We start from the raw sequence: 20,987 nt of genomic DNA, 5'->3' as shown, positions 1-20,987 counted from the left end.
CCCTTTTTTTGCTATCGAAACAACAAAAATCGTCACATCAAAGGAAAACCTTATTCCTTTTTCCACTGTTTGGCATGGAATCCATGGTTTGAGGAATTGTTTAAAAAACTATATACACTTGATGAAAAAACATATGCTTGCAGCAACTAGGTAATTGTTTAAAAAACTATGTATACTCCATGAATAAACATATGTTTGCAGTAAAATTCAACAAATGTGATGCAATACTCTACTAAATATGCACAAAAAATGCTAATATTTTTAGATCCGAGTAAAATGTTCTCCCATTTGAAGCAGCAAAACTAGGTCTGCATAGTGCATTCACTTAATAGGTGATTCAACTAAAAAAACAACTGAATCAAGTCGACTCAGCTGAGTTTCAAGCAACTAAATGAGTTTTAGAACTATGCACCGAATAGAAGCATGTATAGATATTTGAAAAGGTGCTGGATATACCTCTGACGGGAGCACCATCCATTAACTCAAACTTTGCAAGGGTCTCCGTCTCAACGTATGTGTTAGGCCCCGATCCTGTCGATTCCCGACGTCTAATCTCAAGCTCCATATGTTTTATCTTGATTCTTACCAGGAGAAAATATATTTTGCCAATGATAACATCCTTCAGGTGATATCTGGAAATGGGAAACTCCAATTATCATAGAGAATTCTTCGTTTGAAACTTTAGTTGCAGTGCTTAGGTGATATCCTGCACAACATATTCTGAGACATCAAAACTTACTTGCTTTTATTGTACTCAAACTCAATGTGCAGGCAATCTTCAATTCCAACTTCCATCTGCACAAGAAGGTATTGGAATCATGGTAGTCAAATGAAAATCTTAAGATGCAAATGATCTTGCATGGTCACAGCTACTACATCAGATATGGAAAACTCAGTCTACATCTTTATCTATATCTACTCCAAAAAAGAAACTAGTAATGAGTGCTTCACTCTGTTCTGGAAGAAGCTGCATCTATTACTCGCTTGTAGATAGGGGTGCAAATCGGGCAGGTTGGGTCATCAGGCCCAACCCAAACTCAAAACCAATCCAATGTATTGAATAATCAACCCTATCTAAATTTGGGTTGGGTCAGGTAAGATTGGGGTGGGTTGGGTAAACACCTGAACCTAGTACACTAATATATAAAATGAAACATCTAACCATAAACAAACAAAATTAATGAAATGGACGACAGATATCAGAAATATGACATGGTGGGCCCCATAGAGTTTGGCTGTTGTGTGGACTGTAAAGCAGGTCGTAGACAATTCTGGCCTTTCTAATGACTCGTGAGTTGTGACTAATGAATATTCAATGAAAAGCCCCTACAGTGAGTGGGTGGTACACGTGCGTGAGATCTCGATGGACAGTATATGCATCAAAGACCCGTGCCATTCATCAAGTAGTTTTAATATGCAATGGACAAAATACAGTGGTGGTCCGATAATCATGGAGATCAAACTTGCATGAGCCCTATGCCCAACGCAAAGTTCGGGTCGGGAAAATCGGGTTTGAGGAGGAGGAGGAGGAGGAGGAGGAGGAGGAGGACCATAACAAGTATAGCCCATTATCCTTGCAAAATTTCGACCTGCTGCAGCTGTAAATGCTACAACATAAAAGCAAACCTTGCAAGAGAGGAGGAGGAGGAGGAGGAGGAGGCCTATGCAAACCATAACAAGTATAGCCCATTATCCTTGCAAAATTTCGACCTGCTGCAGCTGTAAATGCTACAACATAAAAGCAAACCTTGCAAGAAAATCTTACTAACCTTAATGCTGTTGTTGATTGACGGAAGTGGTGTATAGTTGCGAACCTGATGAAAATTAAAATTAAAAAATGTTGTCAATACAATATAGGGAGAAAAAATGCTTTGAAAATTTTGAGATGTATCTTGCAGGCCATCGTTATTATTTACTAATTGATATCATTAATATACACCATCATCATCATCATCTAAGCCTTATCCCAACTAATTGGGTCGGCTACACGAATCCGGTTCTGCCATTCCACTCTATCAAGGACCACATCCTCAGTTAAACCATAGGTCAGCCTTATCCCAACTAATTGGGTCGGCTACACGCATCCGGTTCTGCCATTCCACTCTATCAAGGACCACATCCTCAGTTAAACCATAGGTCATCAAGTCTTTTCTTAATACTTCCATCCACATCCTTTCAAGCCTTCCCCTTGCTCTTTCAAAGCCTTCAACTTGAACTGGCTCACTCTTAACTAGTGCAGTTCTTGGTCTCCATCGCGCATGGCCAAACAATCTAAATCTACTTTCCCTCATCGCACTACCAATAGGTGCTACTCCTAAGTTCCCTCAAATGCATGCATTTCTAATTCTATCCTTCCTCGTCTTGCCACTCATCCATCTCAGCATAATCATTTTAGCTAAAAGCTAATTCTATGAATATGTTGCTCCTTAACTGCCCAACACTACACAAAGTATGGCTGGTCTTCTAAAATTTTCCCTTCAGTTTGATTGTTACAATCTCATAAAACTCCGGAGGCACTCCCTCCTCCTCCTCCTCCTCCTCCTCCTCCTCCTCCTCTCTCTCTCTCTCTCTCTCTCTCTCTCTCTCTCTCTCTCTCTCTCTCTCTCTCTCTCTCTCTCTCTCTCTCTCTCTCTCTCTCTCTGTGATAGAGTGAAATGGCAGAACAAGATTCATGTAGCCAACCCTAGTTAGTTGGGAAAAGGGTTAGATGAAGATGATGATCCCTCTTCTTAATTTGTATGTAGTAGAGATGAATATTCTATATATCTGAAACACTTGCTGGAAGTCCCATTTTGAAAACAAGTGGATGAGTTGGCAATTTTTTTGGCATCCACTTCATGCTTCTCAAAGCAAGATTCCACACAAAGTAAAAAAGAGATTACCAAGAAATCCTGATACTCCACAATGTTGCTGACATAGTTACGACTGATCGTCACTTTTAGAATATACCTGGAAGTCCAACAAACATTGTGCACAGGCTGTCAAGTTGTAATTTTATACAATCATATTCATTTGCATAGTTGGGGGGAAGGAAAAGGAAAAGTACAAGTATGTAAACACCAAAAGACAACTTCTCACATTGATTCACCTCTTTGTTATTTCAGTTCTCTCTAAAATATGTACTTTGGGTGTCAAAGATCATGCAAATCAAGGGACTCAACTTCTGGTATAGATTAATCACTCTCATATTTCTTTTTTCTCTAAGAGATGTCCTTGGTGCATTTCAAATATTGCATAATCTCTAACTTCCAATTGCAGAGATGATCAAGGTGTTCCATAACGGTATCGGTGGGTGTAACGGTGCCCACCGTTACCGATACGTATACGCCCCATATCGGCCGATACGGGGCATGTAATGGTGCAATTTTTATTTTTTTTGGGTCAAAAAATTATGGAAAAATATCCATTAAATCCGGAATATTCTAAATATTCCAAATATGCATTCATTTATAAGTTGGAACATGTTTATGGTGGTGTAACGGTCCACTCTTTGGTGAGAATGCTATATCGGGTTGTCTGATGGATTTATGAACCTGACAACCTGAAATTAATTGCAAACCTTTTATATTTAGTTTTCTAACTATATATTATCTATATAAATTTACTATAATGAATGTAATATACCAAAACATCTTATATTTTCAAGTTTTCCTTTTATTTTTAGTGCTAGTGCATTGCATACTTCATGACTCACATGCATTTTATTTCAAAATATAGAGTTTAGGGACTTTTGTATCCTATTATGTAATTCATATACCTAACAATTTGATATCATTTTCCCCCATAGATCTTTTAAAAAATTAAAATTAAATTGAGGTAAATATTGTTGTCGATTCAGGGCTAGTTTGGGGACCATTTGATGCCCCAAACTAGCCTCAAATTAATGCAATCTATTGGCACTTATCCCACCAATGGATTGGTGGACATTTATTGGACAGTGAAAAATGAAAAATATCAAATGGTCCTATTTCAAAAAACAAGTGTCTGCAAACTAATGATGAAAATTGTAGGAGTTATTTAATTTTGGGATTGTGACTAAGCAACAATGGTCCCAAAATTTAATTGGTTAATTTTGAGTTAATATGTACGTTATGTATAAATTTTTAGGGCCATGTACTGGAATCCACTCGATTATGTATTATATATCCATGCCATCCATCCGTTTTGGCAACTCATTTAAGGGCACTGGAAAAAAATAAGGTAAATCCTTTTCTCAGGGGGACCACTAGTGAGCCAAGTGGGCCACCTCAATGTATTTGTATATCAATGCCATCAATCTGTTTTGCCAACTCATTTTAAGGCATGGTCCAAAAATTCAGGTAGATCTAAATCTTCGATGGACCACTAGTAAGTATCCCTTTAAAAGTGGGGCCCACCGCAATGCATTTGTTGTATATCCATGTGGTCCATCCTTTTTGCCAACTTATTTTAGGGCATGATCCAAAAAATGAGGCTGATCCAAATCTTAGGTCACCACAAAATAAGGATTTAATTCCCACCATTAAAAATTTCTTACGACATTTTTTTTTTTTTTTGGATCAAGCTACTATTTGTGTTCTCCCTTCATAAAGGTCAAAGTCTATGTGACCTTATCAACAGGTTCGATGGAAAATAAACATTATAGCGGACGACATGGATATACTACACATAAATCAAGGTGGGGCCCACGTAACAAAACAGTGCAAGCGCACTGTGCAGCGTGCACCGCGGAACATTTTAAAAAATAAATTTGAAGTGTGTGGTTGTGAAACAGCCACGCAGTCCATTCCTTTTTCCAGGACCGAAATGAAAAGAAGAGAGAGGGAAACCGAAAAGAAAAGAGGGAAAGAAGAGAGGGATAGAGAGAGAGAGAAGAAGAAGAAGAAGAAGCAGGGCCGCAGCGGCAGCCCGAGAAGAAGAAGGAGAAGAAGAAGAAGAAAAGAAAGAAAGAAAAAAAGGTCTGTTTTTTTTTTCTTCTTCTTCTTCTTTTTTTCCTATTTTCTTTAGGCCCGTAATAGTTGTTACAGACAAAAAAAGAGGGGGTGGCCGTTACAACCCCATAACGTGTAACGGTCACGGCCGTTACCGTTACGTATCAGCCGTTACGGCTGATACGTAACCATTTTCGAACACCTTGGAGATGATCGATAAGCTAACATGACCATGGATCTAGCATTTCATCTCGCCCTAGTTGATGTCTATCACTGATTGAAAGATGTCTCAGGTAATTTAGATTACGTGTAGTATCTTGTGCAGGAATGCCCAAGAGTCAGTTGATCATCTCTTTATCCATGGCTCAAGAGACTTAGATTTGACTGATTTTTACCTCGTACACCTCAGGGTTTTGTGGTCATTCAACAGCTCCATTGGCAATGTGTTTTTGGACCGGCATTGTGACCTGTTCAAGGCTGATAAGCTTCAGCAGAATATGTTCTTTGAAGTTTTTGTGGGGGTTGTGGAAAGAGAGGAACAGAAGATTATTTGACAAAAAGTGTGCTCCAAGTGAATCTGTAAAAAGTGGGATATTGCTTATCATAATTTCCTGGGCATTGTCAAGAAATGAATTCCAGCAGCTCTGTGGAGGATCTTTCTGGGGAGTGGGATGGGAACACTGGGGATTTTTCTTAGCAATCTTTGGTATTAGGATTCCCCTGTTTTTCCTCTGTGCTTTGATGTCCTTTCACTTTTTATGTTGCTTGTTTGTTGTTTTGACTTGCCAGTAGAGTGACGAGAGGGACATCCTATCTCATTCAGTCTTTCTTTTTTCCATTTCTTTGGTTAAAAAAAATCATAATCTTTCAAAAAGAGGTTCTGTGACTCAATTCTGTTGACCACCCAACCTGTTGAATGGCAAAAGACAACTGTACTTTCTGATGAATAGAATGAATACAGATAACAACATTTACAAACCGCTCCTGCCATACCTAAGATTCTAGAATACCTAGGAGGAATCTAGAGATCTGGGAGACTGCATGATTACAAGAATACCACAACTGATAACCAGTCATAAAAAAAAATTTAATTAATTAATTAACCTTAGCCAAATGTACACGCAGCCAGCTATAGATGCACGCGACATAGAAAATGGCAGGGGAAATTACATGTTTGTGAGTCTCAAGAAGGGGTGCCGGGATTTTGCAAAAGCTATAGCCCAGGGAAAGGAAAATTAGAATCTTTCAAAATATCTATCCATACAAGAAGCCCATTCCACTACATATAACTTTACCCTGCTACATATAACTAAAGCATATTTATACAGTTGGAATCTACAATCCATCTAAGTTGAACCTGCAAAATGATTCCAATCGTGGTAGATTCTTCATCCCCAGGGATGTTTTGTCAGCATCCCAGACCATATCAGAGAACAAAAGAAACTCACATGAACCAGAAAAGATTTCCAATGTCTCCAAAAAAAAATTGTTACTTGTGTAATTTCATAAATTGATTTACTTTGAAGGCCTTAATAACCAACTAATAACCCACCTAAGCCTTACATTCACCCCATTGTATGACTCATATGGCATCTCCACTGTAGAAAATTCAAATGGGTATGTTTTCCTTTCATACATGTCACCAGGGACATCCAGTTCGCGCACTGCAAGTGAGAACAATAAAATTAGAGCCAACTTGAAATAATGACAAGAACCAAGTTTTCAAAATCATCAGTATCTTATCACGCTAGGAAAACATATGATATGGTAAGGAAATTATTATACTAAGCACAGAGTTTTAGCAGCAGCAGCAGCAGCAGAAATCAGAGAAGCGGCGGCAGCATTAGTAGCAGCAGCAGTGTCAGTAGCAAGAGGAGCAGGAGCAGGAGCAGCAGCAGTGGTGGTTGTGGTAGTGGTGGCTGTAGTAGTAGCAATAGCAGTAGTGGACATATTGTCATGGTGATGGTGGTTAGTGAGGGGAGATGTAGATCACCTCAGAGGCTGAAATTTTACATCCTCCCACTTTCTGAAAAAATACCGTACATGTGGCAGACGTGTATGATGATCTGAACCTTGCAAGATATTCAAAATCGGTTACGTATCGGTCGTAACGGCCGATACATAACGGTAACGGTAATGGTATCAACCGTTACGCGATATGGCCCTGAAACGGGGCACCTCTATTTTTTGGGTTTGTAACGGGTTTGTAACAGCCGTTATGGGGCCACAACAGCCGTTATGGTACCGTAACAACTGTTACGGGCCATAACCCTAAAGAAAATGAAAAAAAATGAAAAAAATACTTTTTTTTTCTTTTCTTCTTTTTAGGATGCGGCGCTGCTGCGGCAGCGGCATACGTAATGGTAACGTTATCAACCGTTACACAATACGGACCCAAAACGGGCCACTTCTATTTTTTGGGTTTGTAACGGCCGTTACAGGCCGTTACAAGCCGTAACCCTAAAGAAAATGGGAAAAAATGAAAAAAATAATAATAATAATAAAAATAAAAAAACATACCATTTTTCTTCTTCTTCTTCTTCTTCTTATTGGGTTGTGGCGATGCTGCCCTTCTTCTTCTTCTTCTTCTTCTTCTTCTTCTTCTTCTTCTTCCTCTCTCTCTCTCTCTCTCTCTCTCTCTCAACTTGGTCCCCTCTCTTCTTTCCCTCTTTTCTTTTCGTTTCCCTCTCTTCTTTTCATTTTCCTGAAAAAACGAATGGACTGCATGGCTGTTTTCTTTCCCTCTTTTCTTTTCGTTTTCCTGAAAAAATGAATGGACAGCGTGGCTGTGAAACAACTACGCACTTTTCTTTTTTTATACTCTGCAGTGCACGCAGCACAGTGCACACGCACTGTTTTGTTACGTGGAGCCCACCTTGATTTATGTGTGGTAAATCCATGTCGTCCATAATTTTTCAGGTTCCTTTTTAAGGCATGATCCTTGAAATGAAGTGATCCATGTCGTCCATAATTTTTCAGGTTCCTTTTTAAGGCATGATCCTTGAAATGAAGTGATCCAAATCTCAATTGGACCACGCAGATGGGATTGAATGCCCACCATTAAAATCTTCTTAGGGCCCACTATAATGTTTATTTTCCATTGAACATGTTGATGAAGGGAGAATACAAATAACAGCTTGATCCCAAAATAAAATGTCTTAAGAAAGTTTTAATGGTGGGAATTAAATCCTTATTTTGTGGTCCACCTAAGATTTGGATCAGCCTCATTTTTTGGACCATACCCTGAAATAAGTTGGCAAAAAGGATGGACCACATGGATATACAACAAATGCATTGAGGTGGGCCCCACTTTTAAAGGCATGCTCGCTAGTGGTCCAACGAAGTTTTAGATGTACCTGAATTTTTGGACCATGCCTTAAAATGAGTTGGCAAAACGGATTGACGACATCGTTATACAAATACATCGAGGTGGCACACCTGGCCCACTAGTGGTCCACCTGAGATCTGGATTTACCTCATTTTTTTCCAATACCCTTAAATGAGTTGACAAAACCGATGGATGACATGTATATATAATACATAATCAAGTGGACCCCACATGCATGGCCCTAGAAATTTATACATGAGGTATATATCAACTCAAAATTAACCAATTAAATTGTTTGAACAATTTCAATATTAGTTTGCAGACACGTGCTTTTTTAAACAGGACCATTTAATACTTTTCATTTTTCAATGTTCAATAAATGTCCACCAATCCATTAGTGGGATAAGTGTCGATAGATTGCATTAATTTGAGGCTAGTTTGGGGCATCAAATGGTCCCCAAACTAGCCCCGAATCGACAACAATATTTACCTCAATTTAATTTTAATTTTTTTAAAGATTTATGGGGGAAAATGATATCAAATTGTTAGGTATATGAATTACATAATAGGATACAAAAGTCCCTAAACTCTATATTTTGAAATAAAATGCATGTGAGTCACGAAGTATGCAATGCACTAGCACTAAAAGTATAAGGAAAACTTGAAAATATAAGATGCTTTGGTATTACATTCATTATAGTAAATTTATATAGATATTATATAGTTAGAAAACTAAATATAAAAGGTTTGCAGTTAATTCCAAGTTGTCAGGTTCATAAATCCATTAGACAACCCGATATAGCATTCTCACCAAAGAGTGGACCGTTACACCACCATAAACATATTCCAAATTATAAATGAATGCATATTTGGAATATTTAGAATATTCCGGATTTAATGGATATTTTTCCATAATTTTTTAAGAAAAAAAATTGCACCGTTACAAACCCCGTATCAGCCGTTACGGCCCCGTATCGGCTGATACGAGGCGTATCCGTATCGGTAATGGTGAGCACCATTACGCCCACCAATATTGCAATGGAACACCTTGATTAGAAGTTAAGGTAAGAAAAATCAATTATTGAAAAAGATGGCATCTTGTAATGTCTAAGGCTGTCGGTGGGTACCCAAATTTGTGAATGCTCGAAGTACCAGATCTGAGTCAATCAGGTTTTGATTTAGATATTGGCCTAATTAATAGTCTGGTCGGGTTCAGGTCTGCCAAGTCTGCAAATTCAGAGCCGTTTAGAAATCAGGTCTGCTACCTAAATATATGATTCTTTTAGCCTTACCTTTTGTTTAATAAGTAATTATTATTTAAAGCCAGACAAAATGCATGTATCAAGTTTGGACCCAAATCCGAATCAGGACCTCCTCATCTCAAATGATAACTTGTGCTCAAAATTAGACATGATTGGATCCTGGTCTTGTACTTCGTACATGTATCTGCATCTCAATCTGACCGGACCCGAATTCAATTCCTTAGTCGGGTCCAGATATGGGTACAGAAAGTGCCGACCCCAACCCTGACCCATTGACTACCCTATCAATGCCTGTTTGAAAACATTGTAACCCTATACGAAAATCATGCAGTGAACACCAATTGCACCCCAAAAATAGATGATCCCACCAAAGAAAACGCAAATTGTATGATTCTTTTAGTTTTACCCTTTATTTAATAAGTAATTATCATTTAAAGCCATACAAAATGCATGTATCGAGTTTGGACCCAAGTTTGGATCAAGATCTCCCCATCCCAAAACCTAACTTGTGCTCAAATTTAGACCTGATTAGATCCTGGACTAGTACCTTGTATATATATCTGCATCTCAATTTGACGGACCCAAATCCAATTCCTTAGTCGGTCTAGATATGGGTACAAAAAGTACCCACCCCAAACCTAACCCATTGAATGCCCTATCAAAATGCCTGTTTGAAAACATTGGAACCCTATATGAACATCATGCAATGAACACCAAGTGCACACCAAAAATAGATGATCCCACCAAATAAAACACAAATTGTATGCCACAAATGGACTTTCATATACGACTTGCTTAAGTGTAAGAAATTAATGGGAAACCTATAAACTTGATGATAAGAACCATAGAAGAAAAAAAAAAAAAAAGGGAAAGGAAATGTTGAAGTGTCGGGTCACTAATTGAATTAGCTATGATTCTTCTTTTGAGAGAGAATAAAAATTTATTAGAAAGCCAGTCGCGAGGGGAGAAAAGAATACAACTCAACACTAACACCCCAGCCGGGAGGAACTAGACGCAGTCGAAACTACACCGACATAAGGAGCCCAACCCTTTACAAAGCCCACCGTTACCGATTCGGATAAGCCCCGTATCGACCGATACGGGGTGTGTAACGGTGCAAATTTTTTTGTCAAAAAAATATGAAAAAATATCCATTAAATCTGGAATATTCTAAATATTCCAAATATGCATTCATTTATAAGTTGGAACATGTTTATGGTGGTGTAACGGTCCACTCTTTGGTGAGAATGCTATATCGGGTTGTCTGATGGATTTATGAACCTGACAACCTGGAATTAACTGTAAACCTTTTATATTTAGTTTTCTAACTATAAAATATCTATATAAATTTACTATAATGAATGTAATACCAAAACATCTTATATTTTCAACTTTTCCTTTTTTTTTAGTGCTAGTGCATTGCATACTTCGTGACTCACATACATTTCATTTCAATAAATAGAGTTTACGGACTTTTGTATACTATTATGTAATTCATATACCGAACAATTTGATATCATTTTCCTCCATAGATCTTTTAAAAAATTAAAATTAAATTGGGATAAATAGTGTTGTCAATTTGGGGCTGATTAGGGGACCATTTGATGCCCAAAACTAGCCTCAAATTAATGCAATCTAGTCTATTATATATACATGTCATTGTTTTGTCAACTCATTTAAGGGTATTGGGAAAAAAAAAATGAGGTAAATCCAGATCTCAGGTGGACCACTAGTGGGCTAGGTTGGCCAGGTGGACCACTAGTGGGCCAGGTGGGCCACCTCGATGTATTTGTATATCCATGCCGTCAATCCGTTTTGCCAACTCATTTTAAGGCATGGTCCAAAAATTCAGGTAGATCTAAATCTTCGGTGGACCACTAGCAAGCATGCCTTTAAAAGTGGGGCCCACCTCAATGCATTTGTTGTATATCCATGTGGTCCATCCTTTTTGCCAACTTATTTCAGGGCATGGTCCAAAAAATGAGGCTCATCCAAATCTTAGGTGGACCACAAAATAAGGATTTAATTCCCACCATTAAAACTTTCTTAAGACATTTTATTTTGGGATCAAGCTGTTATTTGTGTTCTCCCTTCATCAACATGTTCGATGGAAAATAAACATTATAGTGGGCCCTAAGAAGATTTTAACAGTGGGATTCAATCCCAACTGCATGGTCCAATTGGGATTTGGATCCCTTCATTTCAAGGATCGTGCCTTAAAATGAACCTGAAAAATTATGGACGCCATGGATTTACCACACATAAATCAAGGTGGGCCCCACGTAACAAAACAATGCATGTGCACTGTGTTGCGTGCACTGCAGAGTATAAAAAAAGAAAAGTGCGTGGTTGTTTCACAGCCACGCAGTCCATCGTTTTTTCAAGAAAATGAAAAGAAGAGAGGGAAATGAAAAGAGAAGAGGGAAAGAAGAGGGGACCTAAACGAGAGAGAGAGAGAGAGAGAGAAGAAGAAGAAGAAGGGCAGCAGCAACTGTTGCCACCGCAGACCAATAAGAAGAAGAAGAAGAAAAGAAAAAAGGTATGTTTTTTTTTTTCATTTTTTCCCATTTTCTTTAGGGTTATGGCCCGTAAAAATTGTTACGGTACCGTAACGGCCGTTACGAACCCAAAAAATAGAGGTGCCCCATTTCGGGGCCGTATCGCGTAACGGTTGATGCCGTTACCATTACGTTACGGCTGATACATAACCGATTTTAAATAACTTCCTAATATTTGGGGAAAGGTTTTAAAGCTTAGAAAAGGTAACTTCTAAAATTCAAGGATAGATTCTTAGGTGCATGTTCTTTGCGGATCATGAGGTAGAGTCTTATAGCCCCCTTAGCTATAAGATAAGAAAAATTAGAAGTTTCATGGAAGGCACTCGAATCAAGAGGTTTAAAAATCAGCATAACCAAGGAATAACATTTGGAATGCAACTTTAGTAGGAATAATAGCAGTTGATCTTAATTAACACAAATAGCTAGGAGACCCCTCAAAAAATAAATAAATAAATAAAGGATAATAGGTTCGTTTTATTGAAAAGCCGCTAAGAAATACACAGCAGCAAAGAATACAATCCAAAATTACAGCACAAACATGGGCACGACTACATAATCATCTACATTTTTAAACATAGACGATGTTTGAAGTATCGATATCGCTACAAGTTTCACTGGCTAGAGATACAGAAACAATATCGTCATTGGCGATAAAAAGGAAATGTGGGGAAACATTAGGGAAACATGGGGAAAACGGTAGAATTTTCAATGGAACTTCAAGAGAGTTGAAATACATATATTTGCACATTTGGGAATAAAATTTTGAAAAAAGAATGTATACATAATAAGTTTTCATTTAATGGGAGCCTAAAAGTATGTAATGTCATAAGAATTCAGTTCAATAGTAACACAACAATTACTTATATCTCAATAAACCAATTAACAAGCAAACAAACATGTATAATACGTTCATACATCATCCATCCATGTATAAATAAGCATAAATAAGCACATAATTTATAAGCACAATACACATGCATGATGATCCAACCATCCCATCCATCCATCCATCCATCCCTCCCTGCAACCATCCATCCAACTATCCATCCAACCATCCATCCATCCCATCTATCCATCTAAACATCCATCTAACCATCCAACCATCCCATTTATCCATCTAAACATCCAACCATCCAACCGTCCCATCCATCCCATTCATTTGTTCATCCAGTCAAGCATCTCATCCATCCATACATACAAACAACCATCCATCCATCTATCCAAACATCCATCAAACCATCCAACCATCCATCCATCTATCCAAACATCCATCAAACCATCCAACCATCCATCCATCTATCCAAACATCCATCAAACCATCCAACCATCCAAACATCTAAAAATCACATCCATTCAACCATCCAATCCAAACATCCCATCCATCCATCACATCCTATCATTCAAACATCATCTGTCCATCCCTCTATCCATCCATCCATCCAACCATCACATCCTATCATTCAAACATCATCCATCCATCAATCCATCCAACCATCCCATCTAGCCTTCGAGTGACAAACCAATCTCGATGCATTGACAATCCTGTGAACACGTGGTTATATTTTCATTAAAACAAAACCATTATTCTGTGCGCCCCACCATGATGTTTGTTTTATCCACTCCAACCTTCCACTTCGTGAGATCATTTTAGGGCATGAGCCTAAAAATGAGGCAAATCCAAATCTCAAGACCACACCACAGAAACAATGGTGATTGAACGCCCACCATTAATAGTTATTGGGGCCCACTATAAGTTTATGTGCCATCCAACCTATTCATCTAGGTCACCCAAATATGGATGAATGGATACCACAAATATTAGCTTGATCGAAAACTTTTGTGGCCTCTATGAAGTTTTTACTAATAAGCGTTCAATCACCATTGTTTCATATTGTGCGGTCCACCTAAGATTTGGATCTCCCTCATTTTTGGGATCATGCCCTAAAATGAGTTCATAAAATAGATGGACGGAGTGGATAAGTATGGAGGTGGGCACCGGTAGTGTCACTACGAAATTTGAGTTGCTTTTTTATCATCAAACGTGAGAAATCCACCCCACCCATCGAATTTACCAAATCATGTGAGGATATGAGGCAGATTCAAAATTCAAGTAGGCAGCAAGACAAGAAAAAGTGGGTAGGGAAATGCCTGCCGTTGAAACCTCCTTAGGTCCACCGCAATGTTTATATGCCATTCATAAGGTCATTCCTACTGGGATGAACTAAAACCACTAAAATATTAGCCTCAGCCAAAACTTTAGGGCGTGTTTGATTTTCTAGTTCATTGGTAAATGCCTGGTAAAATAGTAATGATTATTTCCCTACACATTTCCCTGTACTTGATTTGACGTTTTTTTCAAATCGAGAAGGCAGCAAAATATTTGTGGGTCCCACCGTGATGTGGGTCGCTTATCCACACCGTTCATCCATTATGCCACCTGAATTTATGGCATGAGCCAAAAAATGAGGCATACCCAAAGCTTAGGTGGACCACGCCACAGGAAAAAGGGAATCGAACACTTACCGTTAAAAAAATTTTGAGCCACTATTTCTTTTGGTGTGGGCCACTTGAGTGCTAGATCTTCCTCAATTTTTGGCTCATATCTCAAAATTCTGTTGTAAAACGGATGGACGGAACAGATATATCATATGCATTACTGTGTGGTTCAAAAATTTAAACCCTCTTTGGAACTGGTTTCAAATGCACAAATTCCTACGAATTTTCAAACGCTATGAAACGATAATAATTACCCATTTCCATGGTATTTACGTTTGCTTTGAAAAACAAACAGGCCCTTAGTGGCCCCACGAATGTTTCGACGGTGGACATTCAATCCTCAATGTTTCTTGTGGTGTGTTCCACCTGAGATCTAGATCTGCTTCATTTTTGGGTCAACGTTGTAAAATGACCAGGAAAAATGGATAGACGGAGTAGATATGTAATGCATACAATGAGGTGGCCCCAGTTTCCCACCCACATCGTTGGTTCGGGGTCTCAGCTAAGTCACGTCCCTAAAAATAAGGAGCGCGACTTTGCTACAACCGCAGAACCAGCTATGTGGGTGGGACCCTGAACATAGGGCCCACCTCGATACATGCATTGTATATCCATGCCATCCATATGTTTTTCTAGCTTCTATAGGGCATGGTCCCAAAAATGAAGTAGATAAAAATTTCAAGAGGACCACACCAAAGGAAACAGTGGTTATTGACCATTAAAAACCTTTTGTGGGCCACAAGTTTTGGATCAAGCTAATATTTCTTTTTCCCTTTTATTCATGTCTGTTTGACCTTATCAGCAGGTTGATGGTCAACAAACATTACCGAGGACCAGATGAAGTTTTTTATTGTGGGTGTTCAAAGACCACCCTTTCCTGTTGTGTGGTCCACCTAAAATTTGTATATTCTTCACTTTTTAGACCACGCTCCACTGTTTCCTTTGGACCACACCAAAGGAAACAGTGGGTATTGACCATTAAAAACCTTGCGGGCCACAAGTTTTGGATCTAATATTTATTTTTCCCTTTTATCTAGGTCTGTTTGACCTTATCAGCAAGTTGGATAGTCAACAAACATTACCGGGGACTTGATGAAGTTTTTTTTTATGGTGGGTGTTCAAAGACCACCGTTTCCTGTGGTGTGGTACACCTGAAATTTGCATATTCTTCAACTTTTTATACCACACTCTTGAAACATGCTAGCAAAAAGAAAGGACGAAGTGGATATACAATGCATGCATCGAGGTGGGCCCTACAATCAGGGTCCCACCCACATTGTCAGTTCCGGGTCACAGCCCAGTCATGCTCTAAAATAAGGACGTAGCTTGGCTAGTGATTTGGTTACTAATCGATGCTCTGTGGCCCCCACCGTGATGTGTTTTATCCACGTTGTCCATCCATTTTTGCAAATCATTTTAGGGTTTGATCCCAAAAATGAGGTTGATCTAAATATTAGATGGACCACACCATAGGAAAACAGTAATTATTGAATATCCGCCATTAAAAGCCTCCTAAGGCTCACTGTAATGTTTATTTGACATCCAACCTATTAATTAGGTCATGCGAACCTGGATGAAGGGGAAAAAACAAATATCAACTTAATCCAAAATTTTTATGGCCCCTAAGAACTTTTTAAAGGTGGGAGTTCAAACAACACTATTCCATGTGATGTGGTCCACTTGAGATTTGGATCTACCTCCTTTTTGGGCTCATAAAATGGATGAAACACATACATCATGGTGGGGCCCACAGAGCGTCAACCAATACGGTTGCTGTAATGTCACTAGCCAATTCAAGTCCCCAAAACAAGGGCAGATACGGGAGTCTCCCAGTTTCCCTCTCTATTCTCAAAATAAAGGCAAAGACATCTTCTTATTTCCCTCCTCAAAAAAAGGGGCAAATTTGAAAAAATCTCAACAATAGTTGAAGGTATGTTTTGGAAATCTAGCAATTGCAAGGAATTTTTGGGTAAAAATCCCTTAAATCTTAGAAAAATATGATTTTTAGGGGGAACTTTTTTTCATATTTTCCAATTCCGGTCCAATTGAGCTTCAATCACCAATTTTGGCCCCAAATTTATGCTTGAATCCATTGATTTTGGAAAGGAGTTGCCGATTTTGTCTTTACAACTTAGATATGAAGAGTATTTTCGATACTTTGCTTTTCTTCTTTTTTTTTCTGGAATTTTCGGTATTTACACAGATTGTGATATCCTCTCAGTTAAGAAATTTTCGAAAATATTTGAAAATCTTGGTGAAACAATGAGAAAATTTCGACGATAATTTAGAATATCGACTTCTTCAAAAATTTCAACAATATCTCATCTATTTCCACAAGAGAAACAATACAAGTGACTATCGGTAATTCTGAACCGACGATATCGACATTATCATTGATAATATCGACATCTCGTGGATATTTTAAACACTAATCCCATTTGCCCATTCTAAAACATATTTCTTAGGGATGCCGGAATCAGTTGGAGACCTCCTTTGAGCGTGGCATGGTGGAGGCGTCGGGAAGGCAAGGAAAGTGAGTTGGCGGCTACTCAAAATGGTTGTGTTTTGGGTTATTTGGGGATCCAAAAAAGAGTATTGCTTCAGGGATATTCGGGTGGGGTGAATGAAGCCATTAGGAGAATTCAAAGTCTAGTACAGGTTTGGGAGTGCCAAGCCAAGGCTGTGTAGGCCGTTGTTTTGCATTTTTGTCTTTGGTGTTGTATTCTTTGCTCATCTTTCACAAGCCTTCTTAATAAAATTCTTTGTCATCTCTCAAAAAAAAGAAAAAAAAAAATCTCTTGGACTCCCCGATAACCTTAATTTTTCATAAAACACCACCTATTGCTCTCCCCCCAAATATTCCAAAAAACAGCCAGCAACGGTAAGCGTCAAATGACTAATTTTTCCTTGGGAAGAATTGTGCCATGCCATGCCCAAAAAGGATCTTCAACCGACTTTGGCATTACCCAATCCACTTCGAAAGAAGCAAAAAACACACCACACTAGCCACGTAAATGGACAATGGATGACGAGGTGATTGATTGATTTGGCATCGTTCTTGTACATAAGACACATGTTAGGGAGAATCATAGCCCTTTTTCGTAGATTGTTTATGGGCAGGATGCTCTTCCTTCCAACCAACCAACCAAAGGGCGCTACCAGAGGGAGAGCACCATAGAACCAAAAACTGTGAGAGAACATATTCAGGTGGTGAAGAATTCCATTCCAAAGAGTCATCTAAAGTTGGGGTAGTTTGAATGTTGTGAAGCCACTCTAAGAAAATCGCATAATTTGTAACCTCTTAATCGGATAAGGCCCTACAACATAGAGGGCACTAAGCACCTCTTCCACCAACAATGGAGAAGCAACTAGCCACGGATATGTTCTTCATAGGCGTCAAATTTTCCAGGGAGGGAAACTCCGCTTTCAAAGGCCTATCCCCACACCAGCAATCCTCCCAAAAGCGGATGCGTGATCCATTACCAAGATAGAAGGATATTGTGATCCATTACCAAGATAGAAGGATATTCCAGCCTCAAACAATGGAGCTACTGCTTTTATGACCTTCCAAATCCTGAAAGCCGGATAGTACGATGATTCCTTTACCTGCCATCCCCCCTCTTGGACGCCATACTTTGATGCGATAACCTCCGTCCATAGCCTGCCTTCATCCAAATCTCCATTGCTATTTTCCTTAGTAGTGTCCCATGTCCGATAGTGGAATCAAACAGAACATCAATGATGGGAAGATGGAAGTCGTCCTTTGGAGCATATTCATAGATTCAACACTCTAATACCTACACCACCATCTAAAAAAGATTTGCATACCTCTTCCCATTTGAGCAAATGGAATTTATGCTTATCCTCAACTCCTAAGACTTATCCCAAGTAATTGAGGTCAGCTACACAAATCTTGTTCCACCATTCCACTCTATCAAGGACCATATCCTTAATTAAACCATAGGTCATCAAGCCTTTTCTTACTACCTTCACCAATGCCCTTTTGGGCCTTCTCCATGCCCTTTGAGGGGCTTTCGACTTGAACCAACTCACTTAACTGGTGCAGCCATTGCACATGGCTAAACCACCTGTTCTACTTTTCCTCCCAAGTTCTCTCAAATGCATTCACTACTAGTTCTATTCTTCTCTTGTCACTCATCCATATCAACATCTTCATTTCAACTACGCTCATGCTACGAACATGTTGTTCCTTGATTGCTTAACATTCAGTTGCATAAATCATGGCTGGTCTTATAGATATCACATAAAATTTCCACTTCAATTTCATTGGTAAGCGATGATCACATAAAAATTCATTCATATTTCCCCTCCTCTTTCTTAGTAAGCAACCTTAACTAATTCCTCAGTTCCACTCCTGCTTTTACTAAAATTGCATCCATTCATTCATATTTCCCCTCCTCTTTCTTAGTAAGCAACCTTAACTACTTCCTCAGTTCCACTCCTGCTTTTACTAAAATTGCATCCATTTACTCTGTTTTAGTCCAATTATTTTTAAAACCTTTAGATTCTAAAGCAACCCTCCATAGTTCTAGCTGTGTTTGCCCCCTGTCTCGTCTCATCAATCATAACAATGTCAACCACAAATATCATGCACCACTAGACCCATTCTGTAAATGCCGCATTAACTCATCTAAAATGACCATTTTGAAATACACCAGGAGAGCTACCATCAAAATTAATTTTGAAAGACCCATTGGGAGGAGGATTCCAAGAAGCTAGCGCTTCATGCTTGATCTCACACCACACAAAGAAACATCATGCCAATGATTGATAATCATGGAAGCCGATTAACACTTGAATCTTGAATCTAGATCATCCTGATTAGTAATGAATTTGCATATTCACTTTGCTACCGATCCCATAGAGGAGGATTACTTGAAAAAATCCTTCTATGCACCTTAGGATATGTGGAATACATGGGAAAGAACCTACTGCAATAAAAATGAAAGTAAAAAATATATTGTTACTAGCTCCAGTCCTCACAATGAATGTAGTAGGCACAACCCACAAGCATCCATGAACTGAGATCCCGCTAGGAGAAATGGAACTCAAAGAGGTAGGGCATTGACTATGTTCTATGAAAATTAGTGTACATATATATTGCTCCTAAACTTGTTTCAATGAAATTACCAAACCAATTAGAGGTAGACTGACACTTAGTCCATAAGCTAAGAAAACATTGGAACACTGCTGCGATAAATCAACATCATAGTGCAGATGCATGGACCAGATCTATTGGCAGAAATAAGTTCTAGCTTTAAGCAAGTTAGGAATGATAGATATACATCCCCAGGTTTGAGGGTTAAGTTAGAATAATTATCATATTATCTTTAAAATTCCGACATTATAGAGGCATTCTTCTATGCTACAATCTGGTGGGAATCAAGTGGTTTGGACACTGGTGTTTAGAAGGGACCTTAACAATGTTGAAACTGAGGAATTTCTTAGCCTCATGGAGCGATTAAATAGGTTGAAATTGATGTGAGGGCAAAGGATAATGCAACCGGAAAACACCGAGTTGTGATACAATGAATAAAAAAAATAAAGATTCAAGGATGGCCTTCAACATTTCATCATGGCAAATAATGACGCAACAAAGGAAAAGATCTAGCACAACATGCTAAGATCCAAAGGGCAACACAGATCATGTACATAAAGCAACTACTACAAATGAAATTCTCTCAAACTTCTCTTTGAAAAAATATCCACCCTCCTAGAAGCACACCTCCAGAGGGACTTATATAGTGTTAAACAAAAGACTCAAACCCTAAAAAAAATGTAAAGTTACCAAAATACCCTCACTTTTCGAAATTCCTCTAACTGCCCATGGGTGAGGACATTTCATTCTTTTTTACTTAAACATAAACACAACTTAAACAACCAAACAATTCACAATCTAATAATCTCTCCCATGCATGAGGCCATGTAGGACCCACGCATGTGATCATATGTGATCCCACGTGAAATAGGGGTTTGGGTTTTTGCATGCATCAATTCGATCTCAAGTTGCAGTATTACGAAGCAACTTCCAATGTGCCGCCTCTTCATCAAGAGTCTTCATAGTTATTCTTCTTCCTCAACATCAGCCATGATTAACAAGTCCTTGGTTTGCACAGTACTTCTAAATCCGGAGCATTTCTTCAATCCCATTTGTGTTCCTAGACATGATTCATCTCTTGATAAATCCTTGTCTTATTCACAAACAGCAGTGCCCTTCTTTCTACCAAATGTTCTTGCTTCTGATGTGTAGCTGATCTTATCTTGCCCAACACGCCTTCTACCAGCTCTTTTTTTTTGTTATCATGTCACCACCTGCAATGTGCTTGATTTTTACAATAAAGATCTTCATCCTGTCATCTTTTCCCAGAGAATCGGCTTTCATCGAGTGGAGAGTGATCTGCTTTCCATCATG

At 38.7% G+C, this 20,987-nt stretch overlaps 1 protein-coding gene across 4 annotated transcripts in view; it reads right to left on the bottom strand.

Annotated features, from left to right (window-relative positions):
- LOC131216859 (vacuolar protein sorting-associated protein 26A-like) overlaps positions 1-20,987 on the bottom strand; it is a 76,218-nt gene that overhangs the window by 6,707 nt on the left and 48,524 nt on the right. For all 4 annotated transcript variants that reach the window (XM_058211450.1, XM_058211449.1, XM_058211451.1 and 1 more), the window contains 5 exons: positions 6,463-6,574; positions 2,883-2,949; positions 1,770-1,814; positions 740-795; positions 457-632 (listed from right to left, as the gene is read on the bottom strand). In XM_058211450.1, coding sequence (XP_058067433.1) covers positions 457-632; positions 740-795; positions 1,770-1,814; positions 2,883-2,949; positions 6,463-6,574 — 456 coding nt within the window. The remainder of the gene's footprint in view (positions 1-456; positions 633-739; positions 796-1,769; positions 1,815-2,882; positions 2,950-6,462; positions 6,575-20,987) is intronic.

Source organism: Magnolia sinica, chromosome 10 (genome assembly GCF_029962835.1).
Source record: "Magnolia sinica isolate HGM2019 chromosome 10, MsV1, whole genome shotgun sequence".
NCBI classification, from domain to species: Eukaryota; Viridiplantae; Streptophyta; class Magnoliopsida; order Magnoliales; family Magnoliaceae; genus Magnolia; species Magnolia sinica.
The sequence above is the reverse complement of the archived record's forward strand: the minus strand, read 5'-3'. Positions and strand labels throughout refer to the sequence as shown.